Raw genomic sequence first — 24,328 nt, forward strand, 5'->3', positions numbered from 1 at the left:
GGAAATGCAAATGCTACAAGACCGCGCAGGTAGTCTATGCACCGCCAGCACCCATTTTATCCGGCAGGATATCGCTAGCATGGAGAATACCACTAGCCGCTAAGGAGAGGATTTGGAAATGGGAATTTATAGATATTTTCTCATTACTGATGCACAGCAAAGAGGGCACTGTCACAACCATGTTGACAGGCAAGGAGGAGGACAGGAAACCCAGGTGCAGAACCAGGCCCGAGCAGATGCTAGACAACAGGCTCGAAGCATTTTCATTTCTGTCAACCATAATAATGGAAAAGTTTCCTGAGCAGGGCCCAGCGTTATGCAGCGACAACAGGATCATCCAAGATGAGGGCAAGCTGAATGGGGGGACAGGGTGGCCAACATACAATAGAGATTTCAGGCAATGGAACATACTCACACAATGACATGGTACAGCAAGGACGTTGGATTATAGATGCAACACATGGGGGCCAGAAATGCTACCACTAACAGCACCACCAGCAGTGACTGGGGACTTAAATCTTATACACCAAGGCAGGTATTCAACAGGGGCAGCGCATACTGTAGGAAGGATTTCTCACCATGGAGGCAGCCCTTTCAAGGGGGCAGAAGGGGGTTTGGCTAGAGGGGCTAGCACACGCGGAGACAGGGCGACTCAGTATACCGATTGTACTACAGCTGGGCATGCACATGGGGGACAGCGTGCAAGTTTAGTCACACATGTGCCAAGTGCGCAGGCACCCACCCAGCATCAGCGTGCGGGAGATGGGGCCCAGGGCAGGACAATCCTAGGGGTGCAAGACCCAGCACCAAACAGATTTAAGGTCAATCACACACTAGACCCCTCTCCCATCAATAAAGTTTTACATCTTAGTGGCACTACTGGCGGAATACCCCTGGCATGACACAAGATTTACTATTCAGTGGTTTCAAAGATGGTTTCACAATCCCGTACACAGGCCCACTAGTAGTGCGAATGGCAAAAATTCTGAGATCAGCTAGGGAACTGCCATTGCTAGTATACAGTATATTGGCAAAAGAATGCCATTTAGGGAGAGTAGCAGACCCTTTCGATAACACCCCACTCATGAACTTGATTTTTTCACCACTAGGTGTCATCCCCAAGAAGGAACAGGGTAAATTCTACTTAATCCACCATCTGTCGTACCCTAAGGGTTCATCTGTGAGTGACTGCATGTCAGAAGATACATGCTCAGTGACATACGCCTCATTCAGCGATGCAGTAGCACTGCTGCACCAAGCAGGACAATTTGCATTGCTGGCAAAGGCGGACATAGAATCTGCATTCAGGTTACTACCAGTCCACCCCAACAGTTTCCACCTACTCGGCATGAGGTGGTGAGAAAAATTCTATTTTGAATAATGCATGCCCATGATCTGTTCAGTGTCCTGTTTGTACTTTGAAGCATTCAGCTCCTTCCTGGAATGAGCACTCAAAACAAAGGGCCCCTCGGGGAGTGCCATGCACTACCTGGATGACTTCCTATTGGTCAGAAAAGCAGGCACTCCTGAATGCCAGGAGACATTGATTGTCTTTTCGGAACTCTGCAACGAGTTAGGGGTGCCACTGGCACCCGAAAAAACTTAAGGTCCCACCCATGCCCTCACATTCTTGGGCATACAGCTAGTCACAGCAAAGGGGATGTGTTGCCTGCCACATGACAAGATATTGACCCTTTGCACAGTAATCAAAAGCATGCTGACTAGGGAGAAGGTTACACTAGGAAACATCCAGAGCTTGTTAGGCAGGCTCAACTTTACTGCCAGAGTGATCCCAGCAGGTAGACATTTTGATCGTAGATTGGCCAGGGCTTCGGCAAAGGCAGTCAGGAAGCATCACTTGGTTCGGCTGAACCAGGGGATCAAGAAGGACCTGATTATGTGGGCTGCATCCCTTAGAAACTTCTATGGGGCCCTGATAAGGCGAGCCCACGGGCAACCAACCAACAGCTTAGGCTCTTCACGGATGCATGAGGACGCAAAGGTTTCGGAGCCATATTAGGATCCCACTGGTGCGCAGCGAAGTGGCCCAACGCCTGGCATAAGAAGGGAATCACAAAGAATGTTGCAGTCCTAGAGCTCTTCCCCATACCATTGGCACTTAAGATATCTCCCGGGAAGCTACAAGATAAGGAGGTAGTATTGTGGTCGGGCAACATGTCAGTAGTGCATGCGATTACCGCCCGGACAGCAACATGCCCCATCCTTCTAAGCCTGATCAGAGAACTGGTTAAGGCTTGCCTTTACGGCAACGTTGACTTCCGCACTCCATGTGCAAGGCATAAAGAACACTGCAGCTGATGCATTTTCTCGTTTCTGATGGGAGAGGTTCAGACGGGCATGCCCAGAGGCAGATCAAGTGATGACACCTTTCCAAGAGGACTGGTGGAGACTGGTGCAGTGGACCCAAGACTTTTGTCCTTAGGTGAGCAGGCACTAGTGCACAGCACCAGGGAAAGGTACAAAATATGCTATACAACCTTCATGTCGGTAACAACTAGACATGATGGTAGAAACCCAGCAGAAATGGAGGCCAGGGTGCAGCAATTTGTGCTATGGCAAAGGACAAGAAATCCCATGCCTGGGTATCCAGGCATGTTGGAGCAATCGTTTATCTCACCAGACTAGCAGGCCATGCGGATCCCACTAACAATTTCGTGCTGAGGGCAGCTTTAAAAGGGTGGGCACGGGAAGAGCCCCAAGCAGCAGACAGCAGGCTTCCAGTAGAGTTTGGAATGCTAACTAAGATACTAGACGAGCTGGGGGGGCATGTGCAACATCGAGTACAAAGAAACACTATTCAGGGCAGCTTTTGCGCTAGCATTTATTGTTGCCCTAAGATGCAGCGAGCTAGTGGCACACTCAAAAGGGGACACAACGATGAAAGCACTGGCAGCACAGGATGTGGAGGTTAGGGAGGGAGACACATCTGCAAATCATGGCTCCAAAATGGTCAGGCAGGAAAAGACGCAATCATCACCCTGCAGCACCTAGAGGGGAGCAGGCACTGCCCAGTCGCAATAGTTCAGCGCTACATGCAAGCAAGTCCATGCACAACAGGTTTCTTCCTTATAAATGCAGACGGCACACCACTCACTAAATTCCAGTTCAGCAGAATCCTGGCTCACGCCCTGAAAAAGGCAGTTTACACCAAGGGAGCCTACTCCACACATTCATTTAGGATAGGGGCAGCAACAACAGCCTTCAGGAAAGGCCTACACTGTGACAGAATAAAACACATTGGTAGTTGGACATCAGACAAATACAAGCTTTATATTCGACCAGTGGCAGGGATGGAGATACACGGGGCATACGCCAGTCACCAGGGAAGTAAGGAAGCTAGGGCACATTGCATTCCCCCCACAGGCAAGCAGCCAGAACTGCATAACAACAAAGGTGGCTTCAAAGTGACGATGTGACAATGCAACAAAATTGTAAAGTACATTTGTCATGAGAGTACAATGTAGAGGTTGATGTTTTTAGTTTGTACGGTGACAAATAAACCTTTTAAACAGAAAGTGTGTTAAATGACGTACCAAAGCGCCACAAGTCAAGCTCGATGGGAGGAGTTAAGGGATAAAACCGCAGTGAACATGAGCGCAGAACAAAGGAGGAAGGGCTATAGGGTTAATATACCCAGTGTGGCGGGGTAAGCATTCGTTTTCATTGCATGCAGGTACGAGAGTCTGGGTGATCGGCCACTCCTTCACGGTTAGGGCAGCAAGATGGGCAAGCACGAATGGGTGGAGGCGACCCGCTAGGACGCAAGTGAGAGAGATCAGCACCCCGGGCATGAAGTGGGATGTGCTTGAACTCAAAATAAGGGAGGAAAACAGGGGAATCCTACTCACTATGGAACCAGGGTAATAGTTATATAAGTAAAAACAACGGTTCCTATTGCAATATTTTAGAGACTTGGGACACAATGCACTAATGTTTTTTGATTTTCAAATTGTTTATATTGCTTTTGGTCTAAAAATTGTTACATGGATTCTCCTGTGTTAGTGATTCTTTTGCCCTCTGTCATTGAGGTACCCTCTAAAATATTTCAATTTTGCCTCCTTTATTACAAAGGTATCTTATCAATCCACAGGAACCGTTGTTTTTCCTTATATGAACCCAAAATAAGCCATACCATAGAGGCAATCACACAAGGGCCAGACATACTGGTAATAAACCTAGTGGTAAATGATTTTACCACACTTGGCAGGGGCCAGCTGCTGCACGACATGAGGGTGACAATCACTAGATTGGCAGAGGAATTGCCCCCCTCCGACATAATCTGATCAGAGATAATACTGAGGGGTCATTTGCGTGGGGCTCGCTCACAATCAGCAGTAGAAGCCTCAAGGAGAAGGCTGAACGTCGCATGGCAGAAGTTCATGCGAAACTCAGGATTGGGCTTTGTGAAATACGGTCTGCTATGCACTAGGACACCTGGGTACTTTGCGTTGGATGGAGTGCACCTATCAAGTGTTTGTGGGGAACATTTGGTGGGCCCTGAAAGCGTGTGGATGTGGCGATTGAACACTAGAGCTACACAGGTGGGGACTCGGAGGGTCTTACGGGTGATCTTTATGCAAAAAGGCGATTAATACCCTATCAGAGGATAATGGGACAGCTAGAAATATTGAGATCCTCAGGCTTTCGGGGGACATGCGAAGAACGCGGGCCCCTTCATCCCAGAAGGGACAGTTGGTATTCTGACAGCTGGGGGTTGGCTTTACCTCGCTCTGTGTCGGCGCGGGTTCAGCATACACATAAAAAAGCATTGGGCCACAGCCCTAATACGTAATATACAGCACCGCATAAATAACGAGATGACAGTGTAATGCCCGATGGCTGGAGATTGTTTTAGGAGGGGTATCAGCGATTAGTCCCTAACAGAACTGCACTCGATGATCACCCGTAAGCTAACCCTACCTGTGTATGTATATGCATAACCGAATGCAAATGAACTTGCAACAGTTTTGCCACAAGAAAAAGGTGTTGGTCTGTTTTGTTATTTATAATGCAACTGTATAGCTGTGTTTTGTTACAAGAGAGGATGCTTATACCGATATATGTGAGTTAACAGCGGGCTAGGGGTAGAATGCTAGGCGGATGGCCACGTCTCCTACAGGGGGACACTAGAGGGGACAGCCCCTTAGCAATTCCCCACTGCCTCTGGAAGGGTAGTATTTTTTCCATGGCCACCTGGCCGGAAGCAGACAACCGCACAGGCAAGATCTCTCCTCCTCAGGGACGATTCACTTGGGCATTCCTCTTTTGTGGCCAGCAGCATTGGAATTTACCACCCATCTAAACAAAAGAGCAGTGCAGAAGTTACAGGGGGATCTTTATGCAAAAAGGTGATTAATACCCCATCAGAGGGCGATGGGGCCGCAAGAAATAATGAGATTCTCAGGCCATAGGGGGCCATGAGAAGAATGCAACGGCGACCCCTGACAGTTGGTATCCTGACAGCCAGGGTTGGCCTTACCTCGCTCCGTGTCGGCGCGGGTGCAGTAAACACACAAAAAAGCATTGGGCTGCAGCCCCAATATGTAATATACAGCGCCAGATAAATAATGAGATGGCAACGTAATGCCCTGTGGCTGGAGATTGTTTCAGGAGTAGTGTCAGCGATTAGTCCCTAACGGTGCTGCACTCAGATGATCACCCGTAAGCTAGCCCTACCTATGTGTGTGTGTATATATATATATATATATATATATATATATATATATATATATATATATATATATATATATATATATATATATATATATATATATATATATATATATATATATTCACTGAAAAAACCATAGGTTTCACACCAGTTATAGTTACCTGGAAATTTTACTGACATAAAACCATTGAAATTCCCACGTTATAGTAAGTTGGACTCACTATAACTTGCGCGCCTGCAATGCACTGCTGATGATGTCACATATTACATCACTCATGACATGGTAAGTGACATCACTCATGACATCACTGGAGCACATATCTTGAGACATAGCAAAGGCACATCGGGCTACCAGTCCCTACAATTTTGCCAAGTTTGGTGGAAATCCATTCAGCCGTTCGGGCTAAAAGTGAGTTCGACCGCCCTATGTAAATTAAAATGGAGAAAACACGTTTTGGGACCCCCCTTTTATCTCGGCCCCCGCTTGACGAATCCCCCCCACATTTTCAGGGAAGGAGCGGAGCGGAGCGGGCCACCTTCTTCGAGAAATTCGCGAAGATTCGTCCCCCGGCGCCAAAGTTATTCCCAATAGAATGTTGCGTATTTCCTATGGAAAGTAGATCCTAACTATAACTACCTACTGGCGACCGCCAGTAGCATATATATATATATATATATATATATATATATATATATATATATATATATATATATATATATATATATATATATATATATATATATATATATATTGTTATTTAAAATGCAAATGTATAACTGTGTTGTCACTAGAGAGGAAGCTTATATCGATATGTGAGATAACAGCAGGCTAGGGGTGGGAACGCTAAGGTGGAGGCACTATTACAGGGAAAATGGGAGTCTCAGACCCACTGGCAAACTTTATTCACATAATGGGGATGGGGCTTCGATCCTGTGTCCTCAACTCTGTAGTTAGCCACAGCCCCATGCCACCACAACAAGTACATGTCCTGCCATTGCTATATGCCTCTTACTTGAAGAGATAAAACAACATTTTAATAGTTGTTCTTTTTTTCTTTCAGCTGGTCAAGCAGCTGAGCCATGTCACCAGCTGTGAGAATGTTGTAGACATCGGATCTGGCCAGGTCAGTTAATGTCCACCAAGAAAACTGTACTTTTTTGGGGGGAATTTTGCAAGGTTGGGCATACATTATTCCAACTTTGATTAGAAAGCTTAAAGTTACACACTGTACATAGTGAAACATAACTTGTTATCCATAAACCATTTGTTCAGCCTTATGTTTTCCCTCAATTAATGGAAAGGTTTTACAAGAGCAACTGTGTTGCAGCATTTGAAGTTAAATTACATCCAGGGGCAGTCCACCTATCTTTTGCAGCAAAGATTTACTTTGTTTTATTCTTTTAAGGAAATAATCTGTAAGTTAAGTGTGTGGGTAAAAAGGTTTTGAAAGTAAATATGTCTTTGAATATAAACTATTTATGTTAACCATTTTCTATTACATGCATTAAGAAAAGTTTTAATTTAACTTCTAACAGAACTGTGGGATTTGTTTTTGTCAATAATAAACCCACAATGACGTACAGAAAATAAGCAGACTTATTGAGTTCAACACATTTTTTTTGTCTAAAAAAGCATATTGCAGCTCTGAGGTTGTATTTTAACCCCAATGAGATGTGTGCATTCTTGTACTCTTCTCCCGTTGCTGCCTCTTCTCCCCTTTCCTTTACTCCGAACTCCCTGCTCACCACCTTCTCTTTTCTCCTCTAGTCTGTTTTTCCTCCTCTCTTCTTTCTTATCTCATCTTCTCTCTTTCTGCTCTCATCCTTCCTCCTTTCCTCTCCCATATCTTTTTGATCCTATTTTCTCACTTCTCCTCTCCCCTCCCATCCTTCTCTTCTTTTTTTTTTTAAAGACCTTTATTGCATTAAAGTGCAGTTACACAGCTTCTGGCCTACAACCCAGCGGGCCGGCCGCAATTATTAAATCAGAAGCACATATGGGTCATAGCACACAGCCAGAGTACCAACAGCCAAAGGCCCAGCGGCGTAGCTGGTAGTTTTAAGCAGTACAGAGCTCGGAACCAGACTTGGGTGAGCAACAAGGAATCCATCTGAGGTCTCATTTTTGCTTTTTTTTTATTAAAAAAGAAAGACAATAGGTAACAGTTAGAAACAACAACAAGCCCCCCCCCCACTCCTTCCCCCCCCCCCCCCGGGCGTAGTACAGCAGTTGTGCGAATATCACATGGGACCACAGACTCGATGCGAGGGAACCTCACTCCATTGGAGAGAGTCACAGCAGGATAGCCGCAAAGGCACACATTCAGGGAACCTAGGAATAGCAATAGCGCTGGGGAGTCAACCACAGGCAGAAGCAACGCATGCAGCAGCACCACACCGGCCAGACAACCAGCGCGTATCCAAGGGCATCTGCACGAATCAGCAGTCAAGCAAACAGGAATGGCCAGCAGCGTGCCATCTCCAACCTGGCAATTCCCCCAGCAGAACACCTCTCACTCAGAGACAGGGGCTAGACTAGTCATCTTCAGACAATTGCGCCAGCATATAGGTGGTATACGGGCCCCAGATATCGCGGGGGCGGGAGCCTGCTGGTAATTCCTCATAATAGCATGTCAATTGATCTCGACAATATGCCATGTCCTGCAGCCAAGACTTCACCCCCGGCGCCCTTTTCCCCCCCAGCAGGTCGCCACTCCGCGCTTGGCCAGCTGCAGCGCCAGCGCCACCAAACGCCTCACACCCAAAGGAACACCAGACACCATACCCAGCAAACATACACCCGGTGTTGCCTCAATGGTCGCCGAGGTCATAGCAGTCAATGCCTCAGTAACAGCTACCCAGAACCTAGACACACGCGGGCACGTCCAAGCCAGATGCAAAAAATCAGCCCCGCAACGCACGCACGCAGATGAGTCACGCAGACCGAATTTAAAAAGTTGCTCCAGAGAGTAATACCATTGTTAAAAGAATTTAATGCAAGAGTCTAAAATTCCCATTTGCAGCAAATTTCCCGGTCATAGCGCAGCATTCCAGCCATTCATCCTCAGAGAGCGGCTCCAGCAAACACGCATCCCACCTAGCCTTTGCTGCCACATCCACACCGCACTCCTCATCCTGTGAGATTTTGTACAGCTTCGAAACCATTTTGACTCGAGAAGTAGCTGTGTACAGGAACTGCAGCGCAGCTAGCGCGGGCGGCTCCATCGGAAAAGTTGGGTAGTGAGCGCGCACTGCAGCTCGTAACCGGACATACATGAAGGTAGCCATAGTGCTATTGTTTGTTTGGTCCAATATCGACGGTAAAGCCAGAAAGCGGCTTGTAGTGTAGTTCCTAGTTTCCCACTAGGCCCTGCGCATTGGAATAACATAAACAGTAGTATCGACGTGGAACTGCGGATATTCCAGGCCTCCACTGACTATGCTAAACTTAATTGGGTTGTGTTACCAACTAGCTCAGAGGTCACTGGAAACTTTCTTCTCTGCATGGGAAGTGATCAGCTTCCTTGGCACAGACAAGAAGGGATTCAGTTTTCCAACAACCGTGCAACATGACAACTTTGCTCCTCAGATCAAGAGTCAATCTCTAGGGTCGTGTGAAACAATAGACATGTATTTCACTCAGTCAGTCTAGTGCAGTTTACTTTCACAAGATGTAGAGAATAGAGAGACGGGCGTTTGTCAATAAAGGGTTAACATTTATTGCACAGTCTTTCTTCTCGTACAAGAGAAATGTATTGCCACAATTGCAAAACTTGTTATGATAAAAAGTACGTACAGTAAGATAAGTATTGCGAAATAATACTGTAAAATCATTGATATGGTTTCTTAGCCATACAATGGTTAAAAGTAATAAAACATATATACAGTCATATATACAATAGGCTAAAATACTCAACTGGTGCTTCTAACTAAACCTACCCCAGTGTGCCTGACTTAAGCCTAACACGTGGAAGGGGAGTAAGTAAGTAGCTTAAGTTAAGTTGGTTTTGCCAAGGTTTGTTTCAAGAATTCTCATTTAAGGGTTTAGTCAGCACCATACCTCTGAATAGAATGATGGAGGATTGGTATCTCCTTCAGGGGAAGCTCGATATCCCTGTCACCCGCGAGGGTAAACCGGAAGCGCCGGAGCTGGATTTCTCTGCACGAGAAAGGCAGCGGCTCTTCTTCAGCGCGTCGAGAGGAGGAGGCGGGGGACAGCGTCTGCGGGCAGCTGGATCTGCTGGGCTCTTCGCAGAGGGACGTCTGTTCGGCTCCTAAGCGTACTGCACCATCGTTCGCGCTTTAGCAGCGATAATGGTATCAGTAGCTTCACCACCACAGGGACAGCAGGCTGCAGCGACAGAGTGCTACAGTGCTCGGCAACAGCAACGGTATGCACAACAGGGTGCACAACAGCTCTCGACCACAATTGCTTAAGGCAACGTTGGTAGTATTTATACCTGACAGGTGCCGGGTTTGACGCAAGTTTGCTGGACATAAGACGTCAATTAAAGATATCACTAGGAAGTGATAGCTATCAGTTGCTCATTAGAGTTCTATTACTAATCAAAACAAGGCAAGGGGGATTTCCCAGTTTGCTGAGTTTTTATCTTGTTGAAGAACTCGGAGTGTTAATCTAGGAATATCAGATAGTGACTTCTGCTCTGTCATTGCACTAATTGGTCGCAAAGGAAGTGGCAGAGAGAGATATCCTTGAACGTGGCTCTGTTCGTGTGAGGTCAGAGATGACTTTCTGAATATCGCACTTGAACGGTTATGCCAATATAGGGAATAAAATGGATTTATAGCCGAATAGGGGCATAAGGTCACAGTATCGATCAGGACCCTAGATAAACACGCAACACCCACTCCACGGGTTAATGCCCATCAAAATTACTAAAACTAAAGCAATTAGATGTATGTGTAACATTGCCCACCCCAAAATACATAAATGCATTCGAAATAGGCGTACTTGTAATACATGAATTTTAGGTGTTGTACGTTATTTAAAGCATAGAAATCATTCAAAAAATTATTGCATATGAAATCAATGAACGATTATGCATAAAAATTACACATGAAGTATCTCTGACAGAAGAAGGGCGAGATAAATCATCACATATAAATGCATTTGCAAAATGTGTGCTAGAGGCTAATGTAAGTTGTTATGTCTCTAGGTGTGTGTAAAAAATAGAAGTATGAACTTCTGTTCTTTAAGAATAGATTTTACCTCAAGCAAAGATTTGTTCGTGCCAAAAAAAAGGTCAATATTTGAAAAATATCCAATCCAAAGAGAATTAATGCTTGAACGGGGAAACAGAGTTCCAACGCTGCTAGCAGTCTTTGTTGACTAGAAGTGAAGGCCGAATTCAGAGTTTCATGGGAACGCTGTGTGTCGGAAAGCTTCTCAAAGTTATTGTTTCTGTATAGGTGGGAACATCATATCAGACAGGCTCGCAAAGAATTGGTCTACAAATTCAGGTGACAGCTCAACCAAATTTGATAGCGCTGTAACTTGGCAAGTGTGAGAATGATTGCTGTCATCGAAGGCAGGATCAGTAATGCTCACTGAACGTTGTACCTGGATGATGTTGCTTTTGTCACTCGCTTCACTGTTACCACTTGGCTGTAGTACAGGAGTCTCCACAAATGCCGTCATCAGGATTGGTAGCCGCTGGGGACAACACAATGCGTGAGCCGTTATTGGACTGAGCAAAGTATCGACGTCCATTGGTACTGCTGATGGAAGTGAAAGACAGATGTCCAACACGCATTCATCGCCGCAAAGCATACATCGTAGCACAGGTAAAATGCAATTTTGCCATACAGGTCTGAATGAAAGGAACCAGGTCATGTTTAGATCTCTCAGCCTGGCCAATCCGAGGACGTTAGTTATCCTGTCCCGGTAGCGCATTGCTAGGATTGTCTCTTCCATTCCCATGGGAGCTATGTCTGAGCTGAGGCTTGCCATAACGAAGTAGGAGGGTAAAAAATAAAATCCCTGCTACAAGTCCCAAAAATAATGGTATGCCGCCAAAAACAGAGTGCACAAAATTAGGAACGATTCCCAAAATTGCTTGAAAAGGCGTTAGCAGCCCCGTAAAGACTGTCTTGAATATGCCTGGGATGCTTGTGGCACTAGACATGTTAAGGAGTTGGCTTAGCATTTGTACGAAATGCACGGGGCAATTTGTTGATAAAAGGTCATGAACTTCAGTAGCTGTCCTTGCAACTAGAAGATCATACGTCTCTTTTGATGACGTTATAGGCACTGTTGTCTGTAAAAGTACAGATTTAACTTTGCTTAAAGTATCAATTCGTATAGAATAGAGATTCAGACGAGGCCAGATGGGAGTCACTGAGTCTGCAGCCCCACTCGGAAACAATGCTTGCATACAGCATTTGACCATGGATGTTACTTCTACTAGATAACTTTTCCCTGGCACGAGGCCACAACATCTGTGATCCGTTCTAAGAATGTAACTCCCGTTTGCGAGTTGCATAAAGAAGGGCTCTATCTGAGTTGCAGGTGTGACTAGCTGGTGGCATGAAAGGTTGTTAGAATTTCCATCACATGCTCCGTGTAAATTAATACCCTGACACAAAAGTATACCGCTTAGTGAATGTTTACAGTTATTACCACTAAGAAATAAATTTTTGTCGCTGTCACTATAGCAAGAATGAGTGTATGGTAATTTCCATTCAGATTTTACATATCCTTTACCCAATTGTTCATACTGGCCAGCAGGTATGTACTCAAGGCACTTTTTAAATCGGAAAGTTGTTATCGGAATTGTGATAATTCCGTGTATTATCCATTCAATGACAGGACTCTCTGACATTGTCAATGGTAATCTCTCGAGTTTTTCGATGCTCAGGATTGTATAGTCTCTCCTTTCTGTGCCAAACTGATCTGTTTATCAGTAAGGTTAAAACTGGAAAATAATGACGTTGTGTTGATTAAACGCCAAGGCACATAGCCTGAACGAAGATTTTGCAGCGTCCAGCCTAATTCTATAATAGAGCGTAATTGAGACTGGCCATGTTGTAACATAAGCAAATCTCTGTCTATCACATCAAAGGCAGAGGATACAATATTGTCCAACGAATATATTCTGGAAGACAGAGTCATTAACCCATTGTCTACTACAGAAAGTGATTTTTCCAAATTAATACGATCAATTTCTCGTATTTTTTCAGCAGTTTCAATTTTCTTTACTTTCCAAGCCTCGTTGTAAGCAGCATAGATACTGGTCGCTATGAAACGCTTTTGACGCTGTTTGCGTGGTCCAAGAATGAAATCGCGCAAATCAGCACCTTCTTTTAGTAAAGATAAGTGTTACTTAATTTCAGCCAGGGTGGATGTTGTTAGCCATTCGAGGCAGAGTTTCCCTACACTGTATGTTGTTATAATCCCTGGATGTTGTCTCTGGGAATATCTCGAGTCTAATCTGGTCATTTTTAACCCCTGTGTTTTATTCAGGAATCTATCTTGACAGCTGTTTTTGTCAGTAGGCCAGATTAACCACTTTTTCCAATCAGGATGTGTTCTGTTCAAATTTAAAATTTGTGTTACGTCTAACTCAATATCTGCAGTTGCATTTTCAGGTATTGGCTTTGGTATAGACGGTGTTTTAAGGTCTTTGATCTTAGCTAGGCCAAGACAAGATGTTTGGTGTATTGTGTCATTTAAAAACAACATTTGTTCTGGTATCATGCAGGTTCTAAATAGTGCTTCAATGCCTTGCACCTGCCAATCTTTTGTACCCCAGATTGTTTTCGTTTCAATATTATTTTTCCAATAATCAAACCCAAATGTCATCATTTTGTCATAAAATGCTTCTGAATATATCAATTTAGAATTTGTCAGCATTGTTTTCATTCCTGTTTTCTCTAACAGTTTATAATAAAACGTTTCTGCATTACTGGTGTTAAACCCTGAGAAGTATTTGAATTTCTCGAAAAAACGCTTTAGAACTGCTTTTAGGTGGTGTTGCACAATGTTCCCATTGATTATACATAAAAACATTTCTAGGCTGTGCAGATTTGTGCAAGTAATGATCCCCATAGTGGGTGTAACAGAATAACTGCTCATAACTAGATGAACCTTGTAAATAATCATGATCTGTGAATCTAGCTGACATTACTAAATCAGACATCATGTCATTAATACTGTTAAAGTCCCAATCATCAGAGAATGTACTTGGTGTCACAAAGTCACTTAAGGAAACCTTTAGTTGATGAGGATACTTCAGGATTTCGACCGGACCATATATCTCATAGTCTGTTTTCTCCCATACAACCCCACCAGATATTGGAATTGCTGTGACATTTACTGCTGACAGTTCTCCTTTCTTCACGTGGGATGATCTGTGTGGTTTCAGGACTAGGTTGATGTTCTGACTTGCTGTGTCCATTCAATTGTAATAAACTTTCCTAAAATTAAAACTAAAATTAGGCATAGTAGGAGTATGAATACTCCTGAGATAATCCAATGCTCAATCAACGGTGAATCCAGATATAATTCTTTGATTTGTTGAAGGAGTCCTGTTGTATTTTCTTTAGAATACTTTTTTGTTTCTGGCATCACTTCGGGGTCGTTTTGATTTTCAGAGAAGTTGTCGAAGTTGATGAAATAACCAGAGGCAGTTCTGTCAATTGATGGGATTGTTCTTTCAATCTGTCTCTCGGTAGCACTTTCTGATGCCACATCATTGTAGACTGGTGTTGTTTCTTGACGAACTGTTTCAATCTGTGTTTCAAGAGGCACGAGTTCCATGGCGTTATTGCATAGTCCTTCATTGTGCACTGCAGGCTGATCGAATGTGATGAGTCTTTCAGTTTGAACCTCTTGGATTGTTGCAAGTTTGGGTATTCTGTTATTTCTTGGGAGTCCACTGGGCCTACTGTTGATTATAGGCCACATGCTTGTGGTTTTACCAGATCGATAGACACGACTCTGTTCTCCTTTTTACCAGCAAGGGGCGGTAGCACAACTGATCTTGTTCCGGTGACTGCCAAGACAGGTACTGCTTTTCTGTAAGAAGGCCCAAATTCCTTCTTAACCGCGATCTTTTCTCTGACTAGATCCCCAATCTTTGGAATCCAGACAGGCCTTGCTGGGGCTGTTGCTGGTGGTGCCTCGTCAGTGGTAGGTGGCTGTTGCTTTAACTTTGTGTTGCTTAAGGATTTTCTTGTTTCGTTCAGTTCCTGTAAAACAGCCAAACGATCCTTTACATCAAAGTGCGTTGTTTCTTCTTGTACCACTGACATCTGACAATCGAGGTCCTGAACGCGCATTCTAATTCCGAACAATAGTTCGTATGGGCTGAAACCTTTTAGAGAATTTCTTGGCATGTTATTAAGACTAGTCTGGACACTTATTAAATGTTTGACCCACCCAGCGCCTGAACCTAATACCTTCGCTGTTATAGATTGCTTTATGTCCCGGTTTTTTCTTTCTACCACACTGTTCCCTTCGGGGTGCGACGGACAAGAATACCGCAACCCAATTCCCATGCTAGCCATGGCCTCCTTATAAGCTCGAGAGCTGAAAGCAGGACCCTGGTCAGAATGGAACGTGGTAATTGCGAATGTGCCGATAAAGACTCGCAAATCTTTTATAACCGTTCTAGCGTCAGCCGAGCGCTGGGGGCCTCATTTTTTTAAGTGCTTTTCGTCTTAACTATTAATAGGACGCAGGATGGGGTGTAGGCAGCGTTACGCTCTTTCTGACTGGTAGCCGGTAGCAAGGTTCGCTACTGCGATCCCTATTACAGTTTTCACAGTTGTTTGCATATATTTGGTGTTCTACACTCATTCCCGGCCACCAGAATACTAATTGTAATTCAGTCAGTGATTCCTTGATCTCTCTGTGCCTTAGACCCAAACCCATGTGTGCGTCTGCTATTAAAAATATTCTCCTGTTCATGTTTGGAATTACTCTGTCCCCCACTCCAGGGATTCGAGCAAAAGGAACGGAGTTTGCATCGATTATGTATGCATAATTGAGTGGATAGTTTACGGGTAGTGCTGCACAGTCGCCTTTTACGGTCGTTTTTACTGCCAGCATGGTTTCCCCGTCTATGTATTTATCTGTACGCTTTTTTGTGGCTACGGAAGCCGGTTTAGTTGCTTCCGCAGTGGCTGTATTAGCCAATGAATTCCCTGCAACGTGAACGCCATCACGTTGAAGACTCTGTGCGTGAATCACGTGAGTCTTTTGTAGTTCTTTACTTAAAAGAGCTACCTCGTTCCAGAGCAATTTATGCTTTATTGTGGCACCTGTGTCATCTTTGTAGTCGTTTTCGATCCAACTCTGCAGTTTATTGTTGTAAGAGTTGACGCAAAAATGAGAATCGCACACTATAAGTGTCGGGAATTCGCGTTCTGCATTTTCGAGCGCCATCTTTAAAGATCTGATTTCAGTTCTCTGAACCGAACAGTACTTTACTGATTCGGTCTTTGTTACCTTCGGTCTGATTTTACCGCACAGCCAACGACATTTAATGATCGCACATGCTGCATCGTAGGATTTTCTCTCTACGTTGAAATGCTGTACAGAGCTATCTGTATAGATTATACAGGCATATTGTGGGAGAGGCAGAATTTCGATTGGCAGAGGATATTCTTCTTCATATTCTAAATCATTCAGTTCTTCAAATTGCGGGGCGAAATAGTATTTCACATCTTCCGCTCCTAGAGAATCTATACACTGTATCCATTTCGGATCCAGTGACACTGTAGGCAGGTTTACTGGGCTGAATAGCGCTTCGAAGGCGGATTCCGCTGTGAGGATGTTAATCCTTTTGCCGTGTGCTAGTTCTCGTTCATTTGCTAATGCGATTTGCACTGCGTTCACAGTTCTTTCTGTGTGACTGAATGTTTTTTCTGCTTGTGTGTACAAGTGAGTTTTAATTGAAATTGGTACCTTTTCTCCCTCATTAGAGGTTAGGTACGTGAATCCGCATCTTCCTGGGATGACTCGGATTACAAGATCACGTGTGTTGTCACGTGTATCTAATTTTGTTTTTGCTAACATGTCTGTTTGCAGTGATCTCAAAATTTCTGTGTGTTTTTGAGTCCAATTGATTTGTTTAAAATCAGGTTTAATTAGTTCGTAGAGAGGTTTAACCCTCTCTGCGTAATTTAGAATGTAAGTTCTTCCGAAATTCAGAAAACCTAGTATGGATTGTAAATTCTTCAGCGTTTTTGGAGCTTGGAGTACAGCGCACTTCTCTAAGAAGTTGTCCGCTAGGCTTTTCCCTTCACTTGATAATTCGTACCCTAAGAATAGTACTGTCAGATGGGCAATTCGAGACTTTTTAAAGTTGAATTTGTAACCCTCTGCTGCGAACCCAAGTATAATGGTGTTCACTCTTTTCAAGTGAGTATCCAAGTTGTCGTCTGTGAGATAGATATCATCTACGTAAGATAATGCCTCATCATCATAGATTTGTAGTAACTCTGTTACCCTAGCTGAGAATAGTCCTGGGCTGTTCTTGAACCCCTGTGGGAGTCGACAGAATTTTTTCTGCGACCCAAATGCGGAGAAAGCGGTCAAATATCTGCTTTCTGGTGCAATGTTTTGACAAAAGAAACCATTAGATATGTCTAATGTTGTTTTATATTTTTTCCTAACTATATTATTCATTAGGGCTGCACTATGCGAGTTTTGTACTGCAAAAGTTTTACAACATGTATTAAGATGTCTGTAGTCCAAAACTAGACAATATGAATTGTCTGGCTTGGAGACAGGAAACAAAGAATTGTTCATTTGAGAGGTGCATGTTTCAATCACCCCCTGGTATTCAAGTTGATCTGAGATCTCCCTGACCTGTTTTTTAGCTTCTTGCTTTATGGGATACTGCCGTTGGGCAGTCGGTTCACTTTTTAATTGGATTTTGTGAGGAGGAGAATCCTCATCCCATCCTACATGATTTTTATACAAAGCCGGAGCCTGGGCTACTGCCCATTTCCTTGCATATGTATATTTTTTGTGAATCGGAATGTGATTCGAGAAGGCAGGCATAATCACTTCTTCGCCACGAGGGCACTCCCTGACAAACTCCGGGGGCCAATCTTTTTCAGCTAACAGAATATCATAGCCTTTTGAGAGCTTATCCCAAAATAGACCCTTAATTTTCCTAGTCTTATCATCCTCCATACGCAATGTTATTTCGTATATTTTATGGGGCTCACTAAGTCTGGTGTCGGCAGTTTCATCCTGAATGTATTAATTCGTGTCCACTGTCTCCAGATGACTCATCAAGATCTTGCGCGCTATACTGATTTCTGCTGCACTGTCCAACATTGTCAATGCCCACTCCCCGTTTTTTAACTGTGTCCTCAGTATTCTCGGCATGGTTGATTACTCTAATACTGGCTACCTTCTTTTTCTGAAATTGAGATTTCTTATTTTGAGCAGGTTCCTTGTCTTTGGACTTGGTGTGCTCTCCTGGGTCTGACCGTCCTCTTCTTTCCGAATTCTGTGGAGAAGTTCGAGAGGGACGTGTATCAATACTTTGATATCTATCAGGTTTTTTCAGATTATCCCTATTTCTAAGGTTATATCTTTTCTCAGAGGGCTCCCTCTGGGGAGACTGGCGTTCTCGAGTCGGAGTTCTTTCCCTCCGTCGAGGAGACCTTCCTCTGGACTGGAAAACTTTTTCCTTGGGAGTGGATTGTTTATTTCCATCCCAGCTCTTTTTAGGAGTGTTTAAATTATTTTTAATAAATAATTTTTCAGGACTTTCGAGCAGTTGGGGTTTTACTGGTTTCCCACCCAAGCTGTCTCTACCTAATTCTTCATAGCATTTTTCTATGATTTTTGCAAGCTCAACAGGATCTTTTATATCTGTTTCCCTCACCTTCTGGCGAATCGCCACAGATGCTGCTTCTCCTTTAATGTTGGCTAATAATATAGCCGAGACCTGCTTGAAGTCTTTCAGTAATTTCATACCTAGATTTAAAGCGGGCTCTGGACCGAATTCATTTTGAATCTGTTTTAGCACTTCTGGTATTACCGCCATAGACGGAACACCGTGTGTTTTTGTGTAAATGGAAGCAAAGACTGTACCCCAAGTGTCACAGTCCTCCACGTGTGGTGCGATTCCCATAGGAAGGCAGATGGTCAAGATTCTGTGTTTCTCAATAGGGGTAGTATCAGGAAATACTGCCTCTATTTGAGTGATTTTCTGTGCTAACCAGATAGGAATTTGTTCCCGTTTTACGGGTGTTTTACCAAGACATGACTGTATGTTCTGTGGTGTAATTTTATTTGTGTTCCCCTGGTGAGGGGTCAGCTGGTGTGAATTAACAGCTGGCTGGACTGTTGCAGTCCGCATTACATATTGGACTAATTGCCTATGTATTTTTATTAGTGTTTTGAGCTGTGCTAACAGCTCTTCCTTAGACATTTTTGCAATGTCAGGATGTGGTGTGTAGCTGGCTAGAACCGGCCACGTGGCTCCTGGTCTACCTAGAGGACCGAGCCTGGTTATGTGATCATTGTGTTTTAGGGCGCCATTAAACCAGAGCAGGTGCTCTTGAAATTTAAGTGGAATTTCAATCTCCTCGAAAGGAGCGTACTCTTCCGGAGGTTTCTCTATTTTGTAATAGTGAAACTCTTGTATTGTAGCGTTTGCCGCTGGAAAGTTTATCCATGAATAGAATACCTCTGTCTGCCGATACTCGTGAGCCTCTATCACGAAAATTACTGTACCACCTTGAGGTGTCAGTCCGTTTTCTATAAGTTTTAAAGTTATAGATCTTCTTAAGTGGACCGGGATGTCGATAGCATCCGGGTCAGCCTGTAGGAGACTCGAGTCCTCCTCTATTAGTATGGATGCCAGCCTAGCTGCTTCCCTTTCTTCTTCACTGTCTGACATTTAAAAAATGCAGGCTTTGCAGAGTAGGTCTCCAAGGAGACAAAGATTAGGTGCACAATATTTTGGAACACTGTATCCTTCAACGTTGAATAAACCAGAGCTTTACATAGGAATCTCTTCCTACTAAGGTCGGGCGGATTTTAACCTTTCACCCACTCCAGACGTCTATTGGAGTATTTACGGGAGAAAGGGGTCTGTGTGAAATATGCACGACTGAGTTACTCTACTGTCTTGCGTTAGTTTATCGCCTTACCAAACGTTTGGGCGCCATGTAGTGTAGTTCCTAGTTTCCCACTAGGCCCTGCGCATTGGAATAACATAAACAGTAGTATCGACGTGGAACTGCGGATATTCCAGGCCTCCACTGACTATGCTAAACTTAATTGGGTTGTGTTACCAACTAGCTCAGAGGTCACTGGAAACTTTCTTCTCTGCATGGGAAGTGATCAGCTTCCTTGGCACAGACAAGAAGGGATTCAGTTTTCCAACAACCGTGCAACATGACAACTTTGCTCCTCAGATCAAGAGTCAATCTCTAGGGTCGTGTGAAACAATAGACATGTATTTCACTCAGTCAGTCTAGTGCAGTTTACTTTCACAAGATGTAGAGAATAGAGAGACGGGCGTTTGTCAATAAAGGGTTAACATTTATTGCACAGTCTTTCTTCTCGTACAAGAGAAATGTATTGCCACAATTGCAAAACTTGTTATGATAAAAAGTACGTACAGTAAGATAAGTATTGCGAAATAATACTGTAAAATCATTGATATGGTTTCTTAGCCATACAATGGTTAAAAGTAATAAAACATATATACAGTCATATATACAATAGGCTAAAATACTCAACTGGTGCTTCTAACTAAACCTACCCCAGTGTGCCTGACTTAAGCCTAACACGTGGAAGGGGAGTAAGTAAGTAGCTTAAGTTAAGTTGGTTTTGCCAAGGTTTGTTTCAAGAATTCTCATTTAAGGGTTTAGTCAGCACCATACCTCTGAATAGAATGATGGAGGATTGGTATCTCCTTCAGGGGAAGCTCGATATCCCTGTCACCCGCGAGGGTAAACCGGAAGCGCCGGAGCTGGATTTCTCTGCACGAGAAAGGCAGCAGCTCTTCTTCAGCGCGTCGAGAGGAGGAGGCGGGGGACAGCGTCCGCGGGCAGCTGGATCTGCTGGGCTCTTCGCAGAGGGACGTCTGTTCGGCTCCTAAGCGTACTGCACCATCGTTCGCGCTTTAGCAGCGATAATGGTATCAGTAGCTTCACCACCACAGGGACAGCAGGCTGCAGCGACAGAGTGCTACAGTGCTCGGCAACAGCAACGGTATGCACAACAGGGTGCACAACAGCTCTCGACCACAATTGCTTAAGGCAACGTTGGTAGTATTTATACCTGACAGGTGCCGGGTTTGACGCAAGTTTGCTGGACATAAGACGTCAATTAAAGATATCACTAGGAAGTGATAGCTATCAGTTGCTCATTAGAGTTCTATTACTAATCAAAACAAGGCAAGGGGGATTTCCCAGTTTGCTGAGTTTTTATCTTGTTGAAGAACTCGGAGTGTTAATCTAGGAATATCAGATAGTGACTTCTGCTCTGTCATTGCACTAATTGGTCGCAAAGGAAGTGGCAGAGAGAGATATCCTTGAACGTGGCTCTGTTCGTGTGAGGTCAGAGATGACTTTCTGAATATCGCACTTGAACGGTTATGCCAATATAGGGAATAAAATGGATTTATAGCCGAATAGGGGCATAAGGTCACAGTATCGATCAGGACCCTAGATAAACACGCAACAGGCTCGCCGGGAAGATATTTCCCATTGTAGTTATGCCAACATCCTGTAGCAGGTGGATAGCCCCTATCTCACTCGAGACCGATATGTGCTCGTGATAAAGCAAGGGCATGCCCGGCGCATAAAGAGGCAAAGAGCCCGCACGCCTACCCAGCTCTCGCAATGCCCTCACCGTGCTCTGCACCGTGTCCACCTCGCCCCTCTCATATACAGAGTGTGAGTTTACAATCATCGCTCTTAGTGGCAATGGATGTGTCGCTGCCGCCTCAATCGCCACGTGAGGCGTATATGGCGGCGCCGAGATCCAGTACGAGGCAAAATGCGCCTGCGCACACAAATAGTACAACTTCATGTCAGGCACCGCAAATCCACCTCTCTCATACGGTTTGGTCAGGGTATCCGACTTCACTCGCGGTTTCTTCCCTCCCCATGCCAAGGTAATCAGTTGGGTCTGCAACGTTGTGAAAAAGCTAGACGTCAAGCGGAGCGGAATGTTGACGAAATAATATAGAAATTTGGGAAGCACCACCATTTTGATCAAAGCCACGCGGTCCGCAAACGACAGGGGCAATCGAATCCAGCGCGCTACTTGGTCTTCCAATTTGGAGATGGCCACACCGTAGTTTGCCCGAATCATTTCTTGGGTATCTCTATGTATCCATATTCCCAAATATCAGACAGGATCCTCAGCCCATTCCAAAGGAAATTCCAACGGAAATGGTCGTGTAATGTCAGTCAGCGGCAGCACTATGGACTTCCCCCAGTTGATTGACAGTCCGGAGAAACGCTCAAACCGCACGCACTCCCTGAGCACCTCGTCTAGGTATCGGTCTGGCTCTCGAATATAAAGTACCATGTCATCTGCGTACATGGACACCGCCAAAGAGCGGAGACGAAAGCATAGAGCTGAGGATGCATGGCGTTGGCGCAGAATACATGCTAGGGGTTCCATGATGAGTTCGAACAGTAAGGGCGATAGTGGACACCCCTGTCTCGTGCCCCTCTGTTTTGCAAATGGCTCCGACACCCTCCCATTCACACGTACACGGGCCACAGGATTAGAGTATAACAAAGCGATCAACGACGTGAAAAAGAGTGGCACACCCATGCGATGCAGTATTGCCACCATGTATTTCTAGGCCACAGAGTCGAATGCTTTGGCAGCATCCAATAGGACCGCCACTGCGGCTAAGTCCGGTTTGAGTAGATGTAGGACAGCAAATAGTGCTCTCAGGTTATGCGTGGTGGAGCGCGCCGGCACAAAGCCAGATTGGTCCGGCAACACCATCACTGGTAAAAGCAGTTGTAGACGTGTGGCTAGCACTTTGGCAATAATTTTAACATCCGTGTTCATGAGCGACAACGGCCGGTATGACTCCCAGCTGTCTAACGGTTTACCAGGTTTTAGGAGTACCACCAGCAGAGCCTCCCTCAATGACGCAGGTAGTTGCCCTTGTTCAAAGGCCTCCTCCAACACCATAGCCAGGTGCGGCAATAACAAATACACATACTCTTTATAGTATTCAGGCGGCAGGCCATCTGTACTAGCAGCCTTGCCATTCGGCAAAGCCGCAATTGCATCCCTCAGTTCCCCCTCCGTGACATGATGCATCAGAAAGTCCTGCTGTCCCTTCGAGAGCCAGACAAGAGCGATATCTTCAAGATATTCCGAAATCTCCCCCTCGTCCGCTGTGTCTTTATATGCATACATGTTGGTATAGTACCGAGTGAAACAGTCTAAGATACCTTCCGCATCAGTCACAGTTCTGTTGCCTTCCCTGAGCTCCTGCACTGCACAATGCCTTGCCCAGGGGTCCTTAAGCCTATCCGCCAGACCCCGCCCAGGCCTGCCACCCTCGCCATAGTATCACGCTCTAGTGCGTTTGGATAGATACTGAACTTCCTGATCCGCCAGTTCATTGTATTCAGAGACCTTCAAGCGTATGTCAGCCAGAAGGTGATCGGAGGGCCGCTGCTCGCACTGTCGTTCCATACTCAACAACTCACATTCCAGACGTTCCATAGAATCCCTAAGCGATTTAAGTACCCCAGCCTGCATACCAATACACGTGCCCCGCATTTTCACCTTAAACGCCTCCCAAATCACACCCGCACTCGACACTGACCCAACGTTCTTGTCAAAAAACATTTCAATCGAGTCACGCAAGCTCTCCCGCAGGACCTGATTCCTCAATACACCAGAAGGCAATCGCCATGCAAACGGGACATGCGCATGTGTCGGAAGTTGAATTTCCATCAGCACAGGGGCGTGATCAGACAGTGTGCGAGCCAAATGTGCGGTCCTCGCCACCCATCCACTCACATCCTTCGTCACCAGCCAGTAATCCAATCTCGACCAAGTGTCGTGGGCAGAAGTATAGCAGGTGCCCTTCCTCACACCAGGATGCCCCAGACGCCACACATCCACCAGCCCCAGCACCTCCATCCCATCCCTGACAGCTCCACACGCACGCTTCATAGAGGACTGGCGTATTTCCTTTTTATCCAACCCTTGATCCAGCGTCACATTCAGATCACCTCCACAAATAATCGCCGAGGGTGGCAGCTGACAAACCTTATTCCACAACGTGACATAAAAGTCCGGATCATCAATATTAGGCCCATACACATTAACCAAGGTGATCAGCGTACCACACAGTTTACCATGCAGAATTATATACCTACCCTCCTTATCAACCTCCTCATGCAGACTTACAAACGGGACATCTTTTTTAATGAGTATCATAACGCCTCGGGCATAGGAGGAGTACGAGGTGGCCACCCTGGTGCCAGCCCAACGGCAAGCAACTGCGCCAGCCACCTGTCCACTGAGATGCGTCTCCTGCAGAAAGACCACCTGCACCGCATGCTTATTCAAATATGCAAGCATCTGCCTAGTCTTTTGTGGCCTGTTAAGACCCCGCACATTCCACGTTATCCAATTCAGTTCCCCCC

General features: G+C 45.0%; 1 protein-coding gene across 2 annotated transcripts in view; it reads left to right on the plus strand.

Annotated features, from left to right (window-relative positions):
- LOC147673937 (methyltransferase-like protein 25B) overlaps positions 1–24,328 on the plus strand; it is a 361,337-nt gene that overhangs the window by 165,485 nt on the left and 171,524 nt on the right. For both annotated transcript variants that reach the window (XM_086945027.1, XM_086945026.1), the window contains exon 5: positions 6,754–6,816. In XM_086945027.1, coding sequence (XP_086801153.1) covers positions 6,754–6,816 — 63 coding nt within the window. The remainder of the gene's footprint in view (positions 1–6,753; positions 6,817–24,328) is intronic.

Source organism: Lissotriton vulgaris, chromosome 12 (genome assembly GCF_964263255.1).
Source record: "Lissotriton vulgaris chromosome 12, aLisVul1.2, whole genome shotgun sequence".
Taxonomy (NCBI): domain Eukaryota; kingdom Metazoa; phylum Chordata; class Amphibia; order Caudata; family Salamandridae; genus Lissotriton; species Lissotriton vulgaris.